Consider the following 13789-nt stretch of genomic DNA (forward strand, 5'->3'; position numbering starts at 1 on the left):
TCCAGAAGTATGGAAAAACTTTTAATCTTTCATAATCAGAATTCTTATTTATTATGTGCATAAAGAAATTTTAGAAAACAGAAAAAACAGAACCACTCAAATTTCATCACTCATGCTGTATACAGTCTTTATTTTATGCACATTTTTTTTAATTGGGTCATTTTGTATACAACTTTATATTCTATTTCTAATACTATACTATATACAGTGATACATAATTGATTGCAAATGCTCAGATAAGATAATGCTTCTGGAATAAATTCCCTTTCATATTGATACAAAGAAAATGAGGCCCTGGTTCTGTTGTCCTCCAACCAAAGTAGGTCAAAGCTACTCCATTTGAAGGAAAACAGAAGAAGCATAGATAACTGAAAAACAGGGTATTAAACAAATCTTTGCCACTTCACAGTCCTGAATGTCTAATACCACATCTAATTAAAGCATGAGAACGTACAAAAGAGTGAGAAAGCAAGCTTATGCACCAGCTAACAGGAAATGGTTAATAGGCAGGGCCCCCTGAACTCTCTAACAGACACAAAATAACAGAAAGATTCAAAAGAAAACATACCACGGAAGAGAACTTCAATAAACATCTGTTAAAATGACTTACAGTGGGGGGAAAAATCAAGCTGAGGCTTTTTAAAAGAAAACAGAAAAAAGCTAGTATAGGAGAATTTGGAAGAGCCCAAGGCAGCTGGCTCACATATCCTGGATCATCAATTCAACTCAGGAGACTCAGTGAGCAAATTACCTTGGGCAAGGCAGTAATACCCAGATATTTGGTCAAACATTTTCTTAGATGTTTCTGTGAAGGTATTTTTTAGATGAGATGGATGCTGGAATCAGTAGATACTAAGGAAACCCAATGATCTTCCATGATATTAGCAGGCCTGACCAATTCAGGTGAAGGCCTTAATAAGAAAAAAAGACTGACCACCATGAAAGAGGAATTCTGCCAGCAGACTGTCCTCAGACTTGATAAAGGAAGTTCTCAACTTTTTATATTTGTGGGCCCTGCTTCTGAGCTCCCAAGGAATCTATACTTCAACAATTACCAAGTCAAATCAATTCAGCAAGCCCTCAAAGCATGGGCTCTATTTCTGCCCAGAGCACACATTGTATATCTGCTTCGTTAAAATCACCACAAAGGTGTCTCCTGAGCACAAAAGACAAGAAAAAGTAAGAGATTTCCCTCCTTCCCATAAGATTAAAGTCATACAGCCCTGCATGTTTTAGAAACTTAAGGTCTGCAGCTTTCTGAATGTTCTTTGTCTAATAATCTGTAACTTTTTATGTAAAAATGTACATATCTGGGGCGCCTGGGTGGCTCAGTCAGTTAAACATCTGCCTTCAGCTCAGGATGTGATCCCAGGGTCCTGGGGTTAAGCCCTGCATCGGGCTCCCTGCTCAGTGGGGAGTCTGCTTCTCCCTCTCCTCCTGCTCTCTCTCACTATCTTTCTCTCTCTCTCTTTCTCTCAAATAAATAAATAAAATCTTTTTTTTAAAAATGTACAAAACCCTATACCAAATGTTCCCTCTCTTCTTTGTGAAGACTGTATCCCAGGCAGCTGTCCTAACTTGGGCTCAAATAAAACTCTCTTCCTCTTCTTTTATAGAAATTCTAAAAGGGACATTCACTCTGCCTCCATAGACTTGAGCTGCAGCATCTGCTCCTCCCTGGGTCTCCATCCAGCCTGCTGGCCTACTTTGCAGATTTGAACTTGCCAAACTCCACCATTCAAGGGAGTCAGTTCCTTAGAATAAACCTCTGTCTCTCCACGTTTGTATATACTGGTTCTGTTTCTTCAGAGAATGCTCACTGATATAGCATACAAAATGTGCCAGGTACACTGCTAGGTGCCCCTTGCAGTTAGAGATGAGGCAAAAATCACGGTCATAGAGGAGACTTGGTAGAGTTTGACGACATTGGGCCACGAGAACGTGACAAGAGGAAATGTTCAAGATACGAGATCAGCAGATATGAGAGAGACATTGCCAGCTTGGAGTGTTCAGAGAAAGCAGCCAGAGAAAATTACACCTGGGCTGATTTTTGAAGCGTAATTAAGATAAAGATAAACTAAAGTTGCCAGAAGCCCGAAAATAACCCAAACAGCACATAAGAGAAACCCAAAAAAAAAAGGAAAACCAAAAATGAAAGTTTAGGTTGGCATTTTCTCCCCAAACGATGCACATTTGCTCGGCCCAGAAGAACTAGCTAAATATGCACCTGCAGGATGGTAAAAATGCCAACAAAATATTCATGGAACCCTCAAGGGGAAATTGTGGAAGTAATAGGTGGAAATACAACATACCATGGCCAGGAATTATTTGTGTGGATTTTTTCTAAATGAGCCCAGACCTTTATTGGTACATCACTACATTCAGGTTCACACTGAATGTAGAAAATGGATCCAGATATAAGCAGTAACACGCAATAAGGAAAAGGATGTTAAATGGATAACTCGGGGGAAAAGAGCAATGCAGAGCTGAGATTTTTTTTCACACAGACCGAGTGGTTTTGAGGAACTGGGTAGTAATTCTCTATCGCCCTAAAGTATTTCTGTTTTGAGCTTGTAATAGACATAAATGACACCCCCACCCCCGCACCCCTAAACTTCTGTGGATGACTGAACGTGAGAAAGTAAGCTTAGAGAAAAGCAGGAGACAGCTCCGTTGTGTTTAGGGAAGAATTTTTTTTTTCCAGACCAAACTAGAAAGAGCTCCTTTCAAAGAAGCTTGCTGTTTTATTGCTCGATCCTTTAAGAAAGGAAGAGATAAACACTGTGTCCGGGAGACCTGAAGGTAGGGACCTGCCCTAGGATCCTTGCCAGTTCCTGTTCTAGGATTTAGGTGGGGAATTAAGGGTCACTACAGCCATTGGCTGCCACTCCTCCACCCAAACTGTCCACCAGAGCCGTTAACAAACTTAGAAAAATCACTCTTTTCAGTTTTCTAATTCATTTTCCTTGTCCCCTGAGAAACAGTAAGGAGCCAACTGTATAGGCAGAAGCCGGAAATGTTCTTAGTGCTTTCAAAATGGTACAGTGTAGTGCTATGAAAGCGAACTTCAATGAATTAAAGGTCGTGGTAATTAAAGATTTAACAGTAGTGTGTTATTTACTGCTTAAACACACCAAGCTATTTATCCACCCCTAAAACGGGGTAATCGCCTTCCTTCACGTTCCTCCTCCTTCCTCCTTCTTCGTCTTCCTCCTCCCCCTCTCTTCCCTTCCTCCCCCTGCTCCTCTTTCCTCCTTGTGGGACATTTTTCTGAAAAGTGAAGTGATAGTCGCCGTTTGCTTCTTATTGACGATGTAATATAAACTGAAGGGGAAAACCAAAAGGTCAAAAACAAAGGTCATGGTCACCAGACTTCAAAAAGGGGGACAGGGGAGTCTTACTTGAAGTCTATTCATAAAATTAAAGAGATATTGCTTAGCTTGAATGGAAAGGGAAATTCATCTCTCAGCATGTCTTCCCAGAAACAGCACCGTTTAAAGCAGACCTTGCACAGACGTTTAGCTGCTATTGAAATGCAAGAAGGAATCTATCTGAAGCCTCTGCAGAGAGCAAGTACCCACGAAGAAGGCAGAATTTGACAGAGTGAATTGCTTTCACAGTGCTCTCAGACTGAATCCCTCCAGCTTGGGACTGGTTTCTCAGGGCCACTGCAGGGGAGGTTGAGGGACTCTCTAGGCGCCTGACACCAGAAATCTGCCCAAACCAATGGCCATTGTGAAGTCCTTGGTGCGTTCCCCACCCCAGGCTTCACCACCGGAGTGGTTACTTCGCATTTCCTGGAAGCTGTATTTCTCTTCATTGAGAGCCTGCAGGTAAGCAGTGAAGTCTGTTACCTCAGGACTGCAGGCTGGAGCGTCAGAGACCCTGGCAAAGCCTGGGAGGGGAACTTGGGGAGTCAGCTGGGCCGCTGAGCTTCCCTCCCTGTGGGAAATCCCAAGAGGACTGAGAGAAGCAGAGAGGCCGAGGCCATCTGGCAGGAAGTATGCCAAAGAAGGGTTCCAAATCTCCTGGTGGATGGATCTCCCAATCCCAGGTTAGGAAATAGTGACTTACAGAAATGAGCCGCTGCTCTGGGGGAGGCGTGGGCTGGGGGCGTATCTTCCCCTTCAGTGAATTGCTCTGCTCCTTTCTTCCGCTATTCTCGCTTCTTCTGCTTAGGGTCCCTCCACCTTATTTTTTCTTTCTCTCATTCTACTCATCTTTGTGTCCCCCATGGCACAGTTCTGGGCTCACAGTACAAACCCAATAAATTTGAGGTGAATTGGCTTGCCATGCCAAAGGAATGGTACATACATTAGAAGAGAAGAGAGAGGAAAGAGCAGATGGGGATTAGAAGAGTTAACGAGAGCTTCTTGAGGAACTGGCATTTCGTCTGGTCCTTTCAGGAAAGATGTTAGGACTGGCAAAGAGACAGGGAAAGACATCTAGAAAGTTAAGGGACGCTCAAGGTTTCCAGGCAGGAGAACAGAGTGCCCAATGCAGGCAGGAGAGGGCAGTAGGCAGTAGGGACAGTTTGGATAAGGGTTAACTCTGAATGTTCACTTCTCTTCTCCCTTCAAGAATTCTAGTGATTTCCATTTCAGAGAACCAGAATGTAAAGAGGAAGAGGCGACCTCTCTTCACACTGATGACATTTCTACCAGCCTGAGCAGACCATGACACCATTTGGGAACACCATGGTCTGAAAGCATAGATGGAACGGCCTATTCTGGGTGCAGGTTATAAGCCTGTTTGAATGAAGCAGGGAAAGGAGCCAGAGGAGACTTTCAGCTCCTCCACTGAGAAGCTGAAGGTCACTGCAACTGTAAGGTAGAAGTTGTTACATCCTTCCTCATCATTATTGAAAATGTGCAGCTGACCCTCAGAGCGAAACACAGATGAATGAAAATGCTCACCGAGCATTTTTTTTTTTTTTTTTTTTGTCCTCACAGAGAAGATGAAAACACCTGGCCCCCTGTCATAGAAAGTCTTGCCTGCCAGGCTTTATAGAGCTTGAATATTCCAAATCTAAGATAGAGCTGCCACCCACTGAACCCTGCCACAAACTTGTCACTGGGGTGAGGCAAGGTGCCGGTGCTTTCCCTGCCTCTTACACATATTCTCTTTGCTCTTTCTGGCTGCCTCGAGAGAGATGGTGCCTTTGCCAATAGACAGGAAGTAGAAGAGGCCACGTTTATTTAGTAAATGCTGCCGCCACTCCTGTCACCCCACTGTACAGAACATCTGCGTCTAATGGCACATTTGTACCTCTACAGAAACGTGGACACAATTTGGGTGGGGGGCATGAGACCCTCTCTTGGGCTTAGATTATCTTGCTTTAAGAAGGCAGCATTGTTTAAAAGTCCAGTATTTCCAATTGTTTCTTTCTTTGGCACCCTGAAGTTTTTTCACTTTCTAGAACATTCAAATCAGGTCAGAGCCTTTCTCTTCTAATATGGAGAAAAACAAGGTCCTTCTCACTGCAGGTAAGTTTTACAGAAGAGTCCATAAATAAACTGAAAATCTGGAAAGAGATTCTCTTGAAATTACCAGGGCCTGCATACCTTTTGAAAATCTGCAGGTGCCCTTGGGGGTTTATCTCAGTTTGAAGATGCACCATAGCCCAAACAGCCACTTCCTGTGGGTGGCCAGGAAGCCTAACATTGTGGACAGTATGCCAGGAGGGCCAGGGTGGGAGCAGACCTAGAAGATCACGTCAGAGAAGCCACCACTCATTCTGTGCATAAGATTTGTCTCAAATGCAGTCAGCAATTCTTTGAGGCCAGGGCATGAGTTGAGCCTGGAGACTATATTCTCCCCAGCAAAGTCCTGTAATCTGCCACACTGCAGCCCTTGTCAGAGCCTAAGCACAATGATGAAGTGGAAAAGCCTTTATTCTTTCCTTTTCTTCCTTCAGGATGATTGTCACCCCAGGGATATCCAGGGGCCTCAAATGTCATCCTTCCCTGTCAGCTTTTAATTTAAAGGGATCTCAGTGCCTTCCTTAATACTGAGAAATATTAGGCTAGATGGCAGCTTACACTGTGAATTTTGCCAGGAAAGGCTACTTTCTAATAGCCTAAAGTCAGTAGTTCAGACACTTCTCTACCATAGTCACAATGTTTGCCATATTTATGTAACATATCTACTGTCATTTCCTTTTTTTCTCTGAATTGACTTACCTTTCTACTTTTACAAATTTAGATAGAAAACTATTGTGTCTGTACCATAAAAGCCTCCCTCCTGTCTTAGCCTAGAGTATCGAGAAAGCAAAACTGGAAACAAAGATCTAGTTTATTGGGAATATAATCTGGCAGTGCAGAATGGGAGGATTGGGACAGGGAAGAAAGAAAAGCCAGTACAAGCATGCTTTGCCATGCTGGCCTCTGCTGCAGGCAGCTAGTACTCAGTCTCACTGGGGCCTTCTGGAAACCCTCATGGAATGTTCTCAGAACTCCCCATGGAAGCTGTCATCTTCCAACCTCCTCTGGTCAAGAGTGGCTCCAGGTTGCACATGTTTAAGTACAGAACTTGCAAGGGGTATCCCATGCCAAAGGAGAAGAGATACCCCAGGGCCAGGAGCAGACTGTAAAAAGTGCAAGCCCATCCAAGGTGCTGGGAGGTTCTATCTGTGCAAAACCTGTTGGTCAGCTATGCCAGTATGAGTCAGCTGTTTACCCACAGAATACTCCAGAATTCTATATAGTCTGGTTGAAAACAGAGGGAGGCTAGGGGTGGGGAGGGGGGGTGGTACTAAAATCTTCTTTACCCTACCCCCTCAGTTCTATCATTGTGCTCACCTGAGGTGTCTGGGATCCTGTCCAACATGGCTGCCAGTAGTCCCGTCTGTGAAGATAGTGGGGGTGGAGAGGTGGGAGTGCGGTTGAGGGTGGCCTAGTGAGCCCAGCACTCTCCAGAAAGTGACCACGACATACGAGGTAGACAGCCCACTCCTGCAGCAGCGTGACTATTGAGTAGAGAGAGGTAACTGGGTGCTAAAACAAAACTTGAGACTCAGAAACTAATGGCCCACAAAACTCACAATCTATCTAATGCCAAAGCCAGTGCCCTCCCCCTCTCTGGTCTCCCACTCACTCCCAGCTGCCCACTAGAGTCTTCTCTCCCCTGAGACTGTTGGTTTTCGTGAGATTGTGAGGGAGGGACTGTGTGGTTTGTCCTGGCCACACCCTCAGAGGAGGTTGCTGACAAAAAGGGATAGCAGGGTAAGCTTCCTCAAATCATAAATAACAACCTACCCATCCCCGGCTTTGACTTACATGCTTCTGGTGAAAGAAAATTAGATTGATTTTCCAGTGAGTAAAGGAAGTTGGAAGGGGATTGCCACCTCTGGTATATCACCCAAAGAAAAGCTGAGCAACTTGCCATTATTTTGGAGACAGCAAGAAGAGAACATCTCAGAACTGGAACCTTATTATTTGATTTTTTTTTTTTTTTTTTTTTTTTGTAAACACAAGAAAAAAAGAGGACTTGTTCTTCAGCCAGTAAGTACATTTACTTTTATCTTAATATGGGATAGCTCAGTAGGAATAGTTACCGACAACCTGTCTGCCTTTTAAATAAACATACTGCCACTCCTATCTCCAAGATGCATACTTGCTTCCAAAGGAGTCCGCCCATTGGGGTCCCATTCCCATGGGACGCTGAGGCTTCCCAGCATGGCTAGTGAGTCGTCAACAGAGTTATGGCTCATAAAACTCTGATGAAGAAGTGAATCCAAGCTAATCCTGACTAAAAGAAGTGTGGTTCCCAAAAAGGAGTACCAAGCGTCGTCGTCTTCTTTTTTTTTTTTTTTAACGATTTTATTTATTTATATGAGAGACAGAGATCACAAGTCGGCAGAGGCAGGCAGAGAGAAGGTGGGGAAGCAGGCTCCCTGCTGAGCAGAGAGCTTGTTGTGGGGCTTGATCACAGGACCCTGAGATCATGACCTGAGCAGAAGGCAGAGGCTTAATCCACTGAGCCACCCAGGCACCCCTAAATGTCTTCTGAGTAGCATTGGATTATGTCTGTGGTGGCAAGCTCTGAAGATCACATTGGAGCACCACATTCATTTTTTGTTCTAAATTTTGATAAATTTACTGAAAAAAAAATCAGTTTCTTCCCATGGTAATACATAATATAAATAAGTAATTTTTGTAGTATGTCTTTTCCTTTTTACTAACAGATTTTTCTGTTGATTCAGAACCTCTGCCAGTTTAAGACATGTTCTTTGTATAGGACGCTTAAGAATGAAGATACTTTTTTATGTTAATGTATTGAGAAGGAAGTAGTTTCATAACTTAAGTCTTGCCTTGGACAAAATATGACCTCACTGGTGTTTTGCGTTTCTTGGTATGTTTTGAAGAGGATCTGAATTTTGGCCGGCTGATACTGAGGGCCCTTACAATTCTCTGTGCTTCTACCAAAGTCTTATTGTTTCCATTAAGGAGAACCATTCCATGGGAGAGCTGTGGTTCATTTTGGAAACATGTACAAGGCAAGATCACCTCCTCGGAGTTCCCCTACCTTTCTTTACCCTTGAGATTGTGTGGTTTAGATGTTGCTCAGATTAAAGTTCCCGACTCATTTCAGGCAGGCAATTAGGGAGTTTTATGACCCATACTTAGGCCAACCTTCCTTCCTGGGTGACTTCATTTTTTTTTTTTTCCTTCTCAGGTTGTGAAAGTAAATCCACAGTATTTTATATTCAGAAGTTTGGAGACCCAGGGACACCGTACACAGTGTTTCTGCAAGCAACACAGGAGAACTGTCTGAGTGAGGTAGCTGAATTGTGTGAGGCAGTTTCTGCCTGGTGCTTGCTGGGAGGTACCCAGGTCTCACTGGGTTTGAAATTGTTGTCGCTCTCTACCCTAAGCCGCAGAAGCCATGCATCACCCAGCAAAGCAAAGAATACCACTACTCGAGCACCCGTATCTCAAACTCTTCCAGCTCCTGATGCTAGCAAGTCTTTTTTACTTCTGTTCAGGTAAGGAACTCCTGGGAGCTTGACTGAGTTTGCTGCTTCAGGGTCTAGGAGGTGGAATTTTCTGTGCCGCCTCCTTCTGTCACCCTGCAAACTGACCTTCAAGGCTGGATTTGGGGAAGGGGGCTGTTGAGAAGATTGGGGCTCAGCCTGCTGAAGAATGGTTCTGACTTTGGTTTTAAAATCAAAACAAACGATTCTCTTTCTGCTGAAACAGCATACCATCTGGTGTCCCCAAAGTAAAGAGGAGGCTTTTGGGCTTCAGCACAGTCTGCCAGTTTGCAAAGACCCCAATGTCAAAGGCCCTTGTGTTAAGAGCTGCTCACTTAAAACATGTCTAAACATGCTGTCGTCAACCAGAATGTCTAAGTGGTGGGGGGGGTGGGGTGGTTGGGGAGAGGAAGAGGGACAGGAGAGGAGTTTGGGCACATGGATTACACACCTGCTGTAGCAGTAGCTGTGCATTTTCTGTCCTGGGCTGGGAAACTTACTATTCTACGTGGTTGCTGAACCAAGAGAACCGTGATTTAAGTTTCAAAATTTATGCACCAGATACTATATACAGTTGACAATTCAATGACATTTCCAACAGTTACAATTTTCTTCTAGGAAGCTGGGGGAGCACTCTCTAATGAGTCTTCTGGGGGAGTCCAAAGAGTTTAAAAATGTTTAGGAGGAAATTTATACAGGCTTCCTAGAAATGTGGGGTGGGGGGACAGCGAGGGGCCGGGGAACCAATGAAAAAGAGAAAGAAAACACAAAATTAAAACCAGGGTTTTAGCAATTATACCAGGGAAATTAGAGGCAAGTGGAAAGAGATGATCTTCAAGCTAAAGAAAAGTATTTAGGAAAGCGCTTTGTCCTACAGCTACATTCAGATTTTACTGTTGCGGTACCAGGTCAACAAATACATTCCTGGGCATCTTATGTGCGGACACCTGTGATACACTCAAAAACTACATCTGGGATTCCTGCCCACTGAGAGATTTGAGTGTGTTAGCCGAAGAAGGCACAACTCACCCCCAAACTAATGCAGAGCAGCGAAGTGCTTGGTCCTGATTCTAAGAGCCTGAGACCTGGGAAAGGTGGGACCAGGGTGTCTGGGGTGGCTGGGTGGGCTTTATGGCTCTATGGCCAAGGCCCAGTGACGACCGGAGAATTCTGGGTGGGGCCACAGCGCAGACAATGGCACAAAAGTAAGGAAGAGTTTGGCGCAAGTGTTTTTTCTTCTGTGTACTCATCTCTTAATTCAACAAATATTGAACGTCTCCTCTGTTCACAAAAGGATACTTTTGTGGTCCTGGGGACAAGTTGTGAGCAAGACTGACATGACTTTTGCCTTCATGGACTTTACAGTCAGTAGGAAGAATGTGACAATCCATCAAAGAACCCCTCAAATGAGTGTAGGCACAGCAAACCTCTCTGCCAGAGGGGAGAATGGTGAGAGTGAGCGGGGTGAAGGCAGAAAAGCAGCATGTGAAAGAAGCAGAGGAGCAAGGAAGTGGAGATAGCGTGGTGGGACAGGCCCAGGCAGGTACCAGACTCCACCATAAGGCTAGAAGGTCATGGTCAGGAATCTGAATGTGATTTGGAGAGACTGGGAAGACACAGAAGGGTTTTAAGGAGGGACGTGGTCTATACCAATCACCCGGGGGACCTTGTCCAAAGCAGTTTCTAGCATAAGGGATTTTCAGGGCAGTGAAAAAACTCTGTATGATACTGTAAGGGTAGACAGATGTCATTTTACCTTTGTGAAAACCCATTGAATGTATAGTGTCAAGAATGATGCCTAAAGGAAACAGCAGACTCTGGGTGGTAATGAGGGGTTAATGTAGGTTCCTTGGTCGTCACAAATGTACCCTCTGGCATAGGATGTGGATGGTAGGGGAGGCTGTGTGGCTGCAGGGGACGGAGTATATGGGACCGCTCTGCACTTTACATTCATTTTGCTGTGAACCGAAAATGCTCTAAAATAAAGTCTGTATATTTTTTGGAAAATACAGTTTCTGCTGAGGTGGGCCAGGGAGGGGCCCAAGAGTCTGTGTTTTGAACAAGGACTCAGGTGATGCTGATGCTGTTGGGCAACAGACCTTCGGTTTGGGTGGTAAATCTCTGAAATGATGTTTTAAAAAAAGAAGTGTCGCTAAAGCATTCAGATGGCTTGTAGGGCTGCCAGAGTGATGGTGTAAAACCTGTCAGGAGGCTGCAGTCAGAGAGCTTTGATGAGGAGCCTGGAGTCAGGGGTGAGGGGATTGGAGAGTGTGTGTGATGTAGTTTTGGCGGGGGGTTGGGGGGGGGGGTTGGGGGGGGCACCAGGGGCTTGGCTTCAGGGAAAGGGATTTACCACACACCCTCCTCTTCTGGTCCAGCCAGGAAGCGGGACTACCACCCATCCCTGGCCTGCCATTGCTGCCCAGAACAGGGGATCACTTTGTCCTAAGAAGGGAGGGGCTGCTTGAACTCCTCTCTACTCCTGGTTGGGTCCATGGAGCAAAACACTAGACTCCTGGACTCCGGAAACAGGCAGTTATAAGGCAGAGGGTCTAACAGGGTAGCTCTCACAGGCGCTGAAAGGGGCAGCTTTCTCTCAGAGGTGGGGTGTTTTCAGGGAAGCACAGCTCCAAGAGGAGGGGAGAGGCCTTTGGTAGGAGTGGGCCAGGGACACAGGAAAGGTGTTGCCTCTAAGTCTATGGCATGAGGAAGACTGAGCCAGAGGGAAAAGAATGCCCTCAGAGTGCCACAGAGACTCTTTCCGTTGTCACATACTATCTGAACACTGCCAGTCAAAGGCTCCTATGAGCCATGGTTCTTGCTGGGACAACCCCGATATTCAAAGTCCCTGAGCTTTTTTTTTTTTTTTTTTTTTTTTTAAGATTTTATTTATTTATTTGACAGAGAGAGATCACAGTAGACAGAGAGGCAGGTAGAGAAAGAGAGAGGGAAGCAGGCTCCCTGCCGAGCAGAGAGCCGGATGGGGAAAGTCCCTGAGCTTTTTAAAGATTTAAGTACCATTTGGAAACACAAAGGGCCAGATTTGTACAGAGCATACAGGCTGGGTCTCAAGAGAAGAGAAAGTCAGGAGCGATGCAAAAATCAGGCGGCAGGTCTCAAATCTCTCAGTGGCTGGAGAGCAGATACTTACCCTCCTTGTGTGCCCAGCGCCAAGCCCAAGTCCAACACAAGCCCCAGGGGTGCTGGTTCACCTCACAAAGAGCACTTAGCGGTGTCCCAAGGGATCACTGCCTTTCGAAGGATATACACAGGCCATAGCAGTAAATGTCTAGATGGTGAGATTATAGATGACTTTTACCCTTTGCTGTATTTACCATTCTTTCTATAAATTTAATGTTTGTCTCCTTTAGAGTCAGGAAACATCTTTATTTATTTATTTTTAGTATTTTTAAAAATATTTTTATTTATTTATTTGAGAGAGAGCAAGAGCACGTGCCCGTGCGAGAGTATGTACGTGTGAGAGAGAGTACAAGTTGGGGGGGGGGGCGCCGGAGGGCAGAGGGAGAAGCAGACTCCCCACTGAACAGGGAGCCCAAAGCAGGGAGATCCCAGGACCCTGAGATCATGACCCGAGCCGAAGGCGGATGCTTAACTGACTGAGTCAACCAGGTGTCCCAAGAATACCTTTATTTAAAAAGCAGACTTAAGGGGCAACTGGGTAGCTCAGTCATTAAGCGTCTGCCTTCAGCTCAGGTCGTGACTAAGGGGTCCTGGGATGGAGCCCTACATCTGGCTCCCTACTCAGCAGGAAGCTTGTTTCTCCCTCTCCCACTCCCCTTGCTTGTGTTCCCTGTCTCGCTGTATCTCTCTCTGTCAAATAAATACATAAAATTTTTTAAAAAAATAAATAATACAAATAAAAAGCACACTTAAGTCCCAGTGAGATAACATACATCATAGCACATGGGGACTTAAGATTTTCTGCCCAATTGCAGATGCCTGGTTCAGTCCAGATGTCAGCCAGTTACCACGGTGATTCTGGCCTGTCCTAGGTGTGATTCAACAAATCACGTTCTATGAATGATAGGAACAGCCCCATTTAGGAATCTGTATAATGTTTTATACTTAACTAAGCACTTTTACATCTGGGTATCATACAATCCCCATGATAATCACGTGAAATTTTAGGGCAGAATATATTATGCCCATTTTGCAGAAATTCCCAAGGAACAATCATAACCTTGTTCAGGGTTATGATTCTAATGTGCAGTGGATGGAGGCCGATCTCATCACCTAATGCGTAGCCCTGCATTCAGCAAATATTTATTGAGCACCTACTATGGGCACGTCCTTGTCCTAAATTCTGCAGATATAGCAATGAACAAAACAGATAAAGCCCCCGCTCCAGTAGCCTCAAAAGTAATGGTTGCCAGGGACAAGCTTGAAGAGAAATAAATCAGGGCAAGGGACTAATGAGCAGCAGGATGGATGGGGAGTCTGGGAGGAGGGTGCTGGTTAGATAGAGTAGGAGAAGGGATCTCTGACAAAGGGGGACCAGAGCAGAAACCCGAGGGAAGCAAGGAACCAGGCATATGGATGTCTGGGGAAGCCGCCTGTACCTAGCCTGTGCCAGGGACTGCAGAGGCGTCCCATGTGCGTGACCTCACAGAATCCTCATGCCCACTTTGCTAGGTTAAGTGTCACTTTGCCCATCTGTAAAACGGTAAAGCAAGGTCCAAAGTTCAACTAGGTTTCAGGCAGTAGTGTTCAGAATTCAGGGACCTGACTCTTCCCTCCAAAGCCACTGAGGCAGACAAAACACTTCAGAGACCTCTCAGTTGTCTGCATGCAGCA

The 13789-nt window shown here is 45.1% G+C and overlaps 2 protein-coding genes across 5 annotated transcripts in view; one reads left to right on the top strand and one right to left on the bottom strand.

Annotated features, from left to right (window-relative positions):
* ADPRH (ADP-ribosylarginine hydrolase) overlaps nt 1–6896 on the bottom strand; it is a 21642-nt gene extending 14746 nt beyond the window's left edge. For 2 of the 3 annotated variants that reach the window (XM_059391889.1, XM_059391888.1), the window contains exon 1: nt 6801–6888. The gene's annotated coding sequence lies outside the window, so the exon portion shown is untranslated. Of the gene's footprint in view, nt 1–6800 lie in introns of all 3 variants that reach the window. The other variant, XM_059391890.1, reaches the window with a different exon arrangement.
* CD80 (CD80 molecule) overlaps nt 3837–13789 on the top strand; it is a 27396-nt gene continuing 17443 nt past the window's right edge. Inside the window, exons 1-3 of one of the 2 annotated variants that reach the window (XM_059391892.1) lie at nt 7245–7502; nt 8677–8780; nt 8876–8986. In XM_059391892.1, the coding sequence (XP_059247875.1) occupies nt 8887–8986 (100 nt within the window). In that variant the 5' untranslated portion in view covers nt 7245–7502; nt 8677–8780; nt 8876–8886. Of the gene's footprint in view, nt 4055–7244; nt 7503–8676; nt 8987–13789 lie in introns of those variants that run through there. The other variant, XM_059391891.1, reaches the window with a different exon arrangement.

This window comes from Mustela nigripes, chromosome 2 (genome assembly GCF_022355385.1).
Source record: "Mustela nigripes isolate SB6536 chromosome 2, MUSNIG.SB6536, whole genome shotgun sequence".
Taxonomy (NCBI): Eukaryota; Metazoa; Chordata; class Mammalia; order Carnivora; family Mustelidae; genus Mustela; species Mustela nigripes.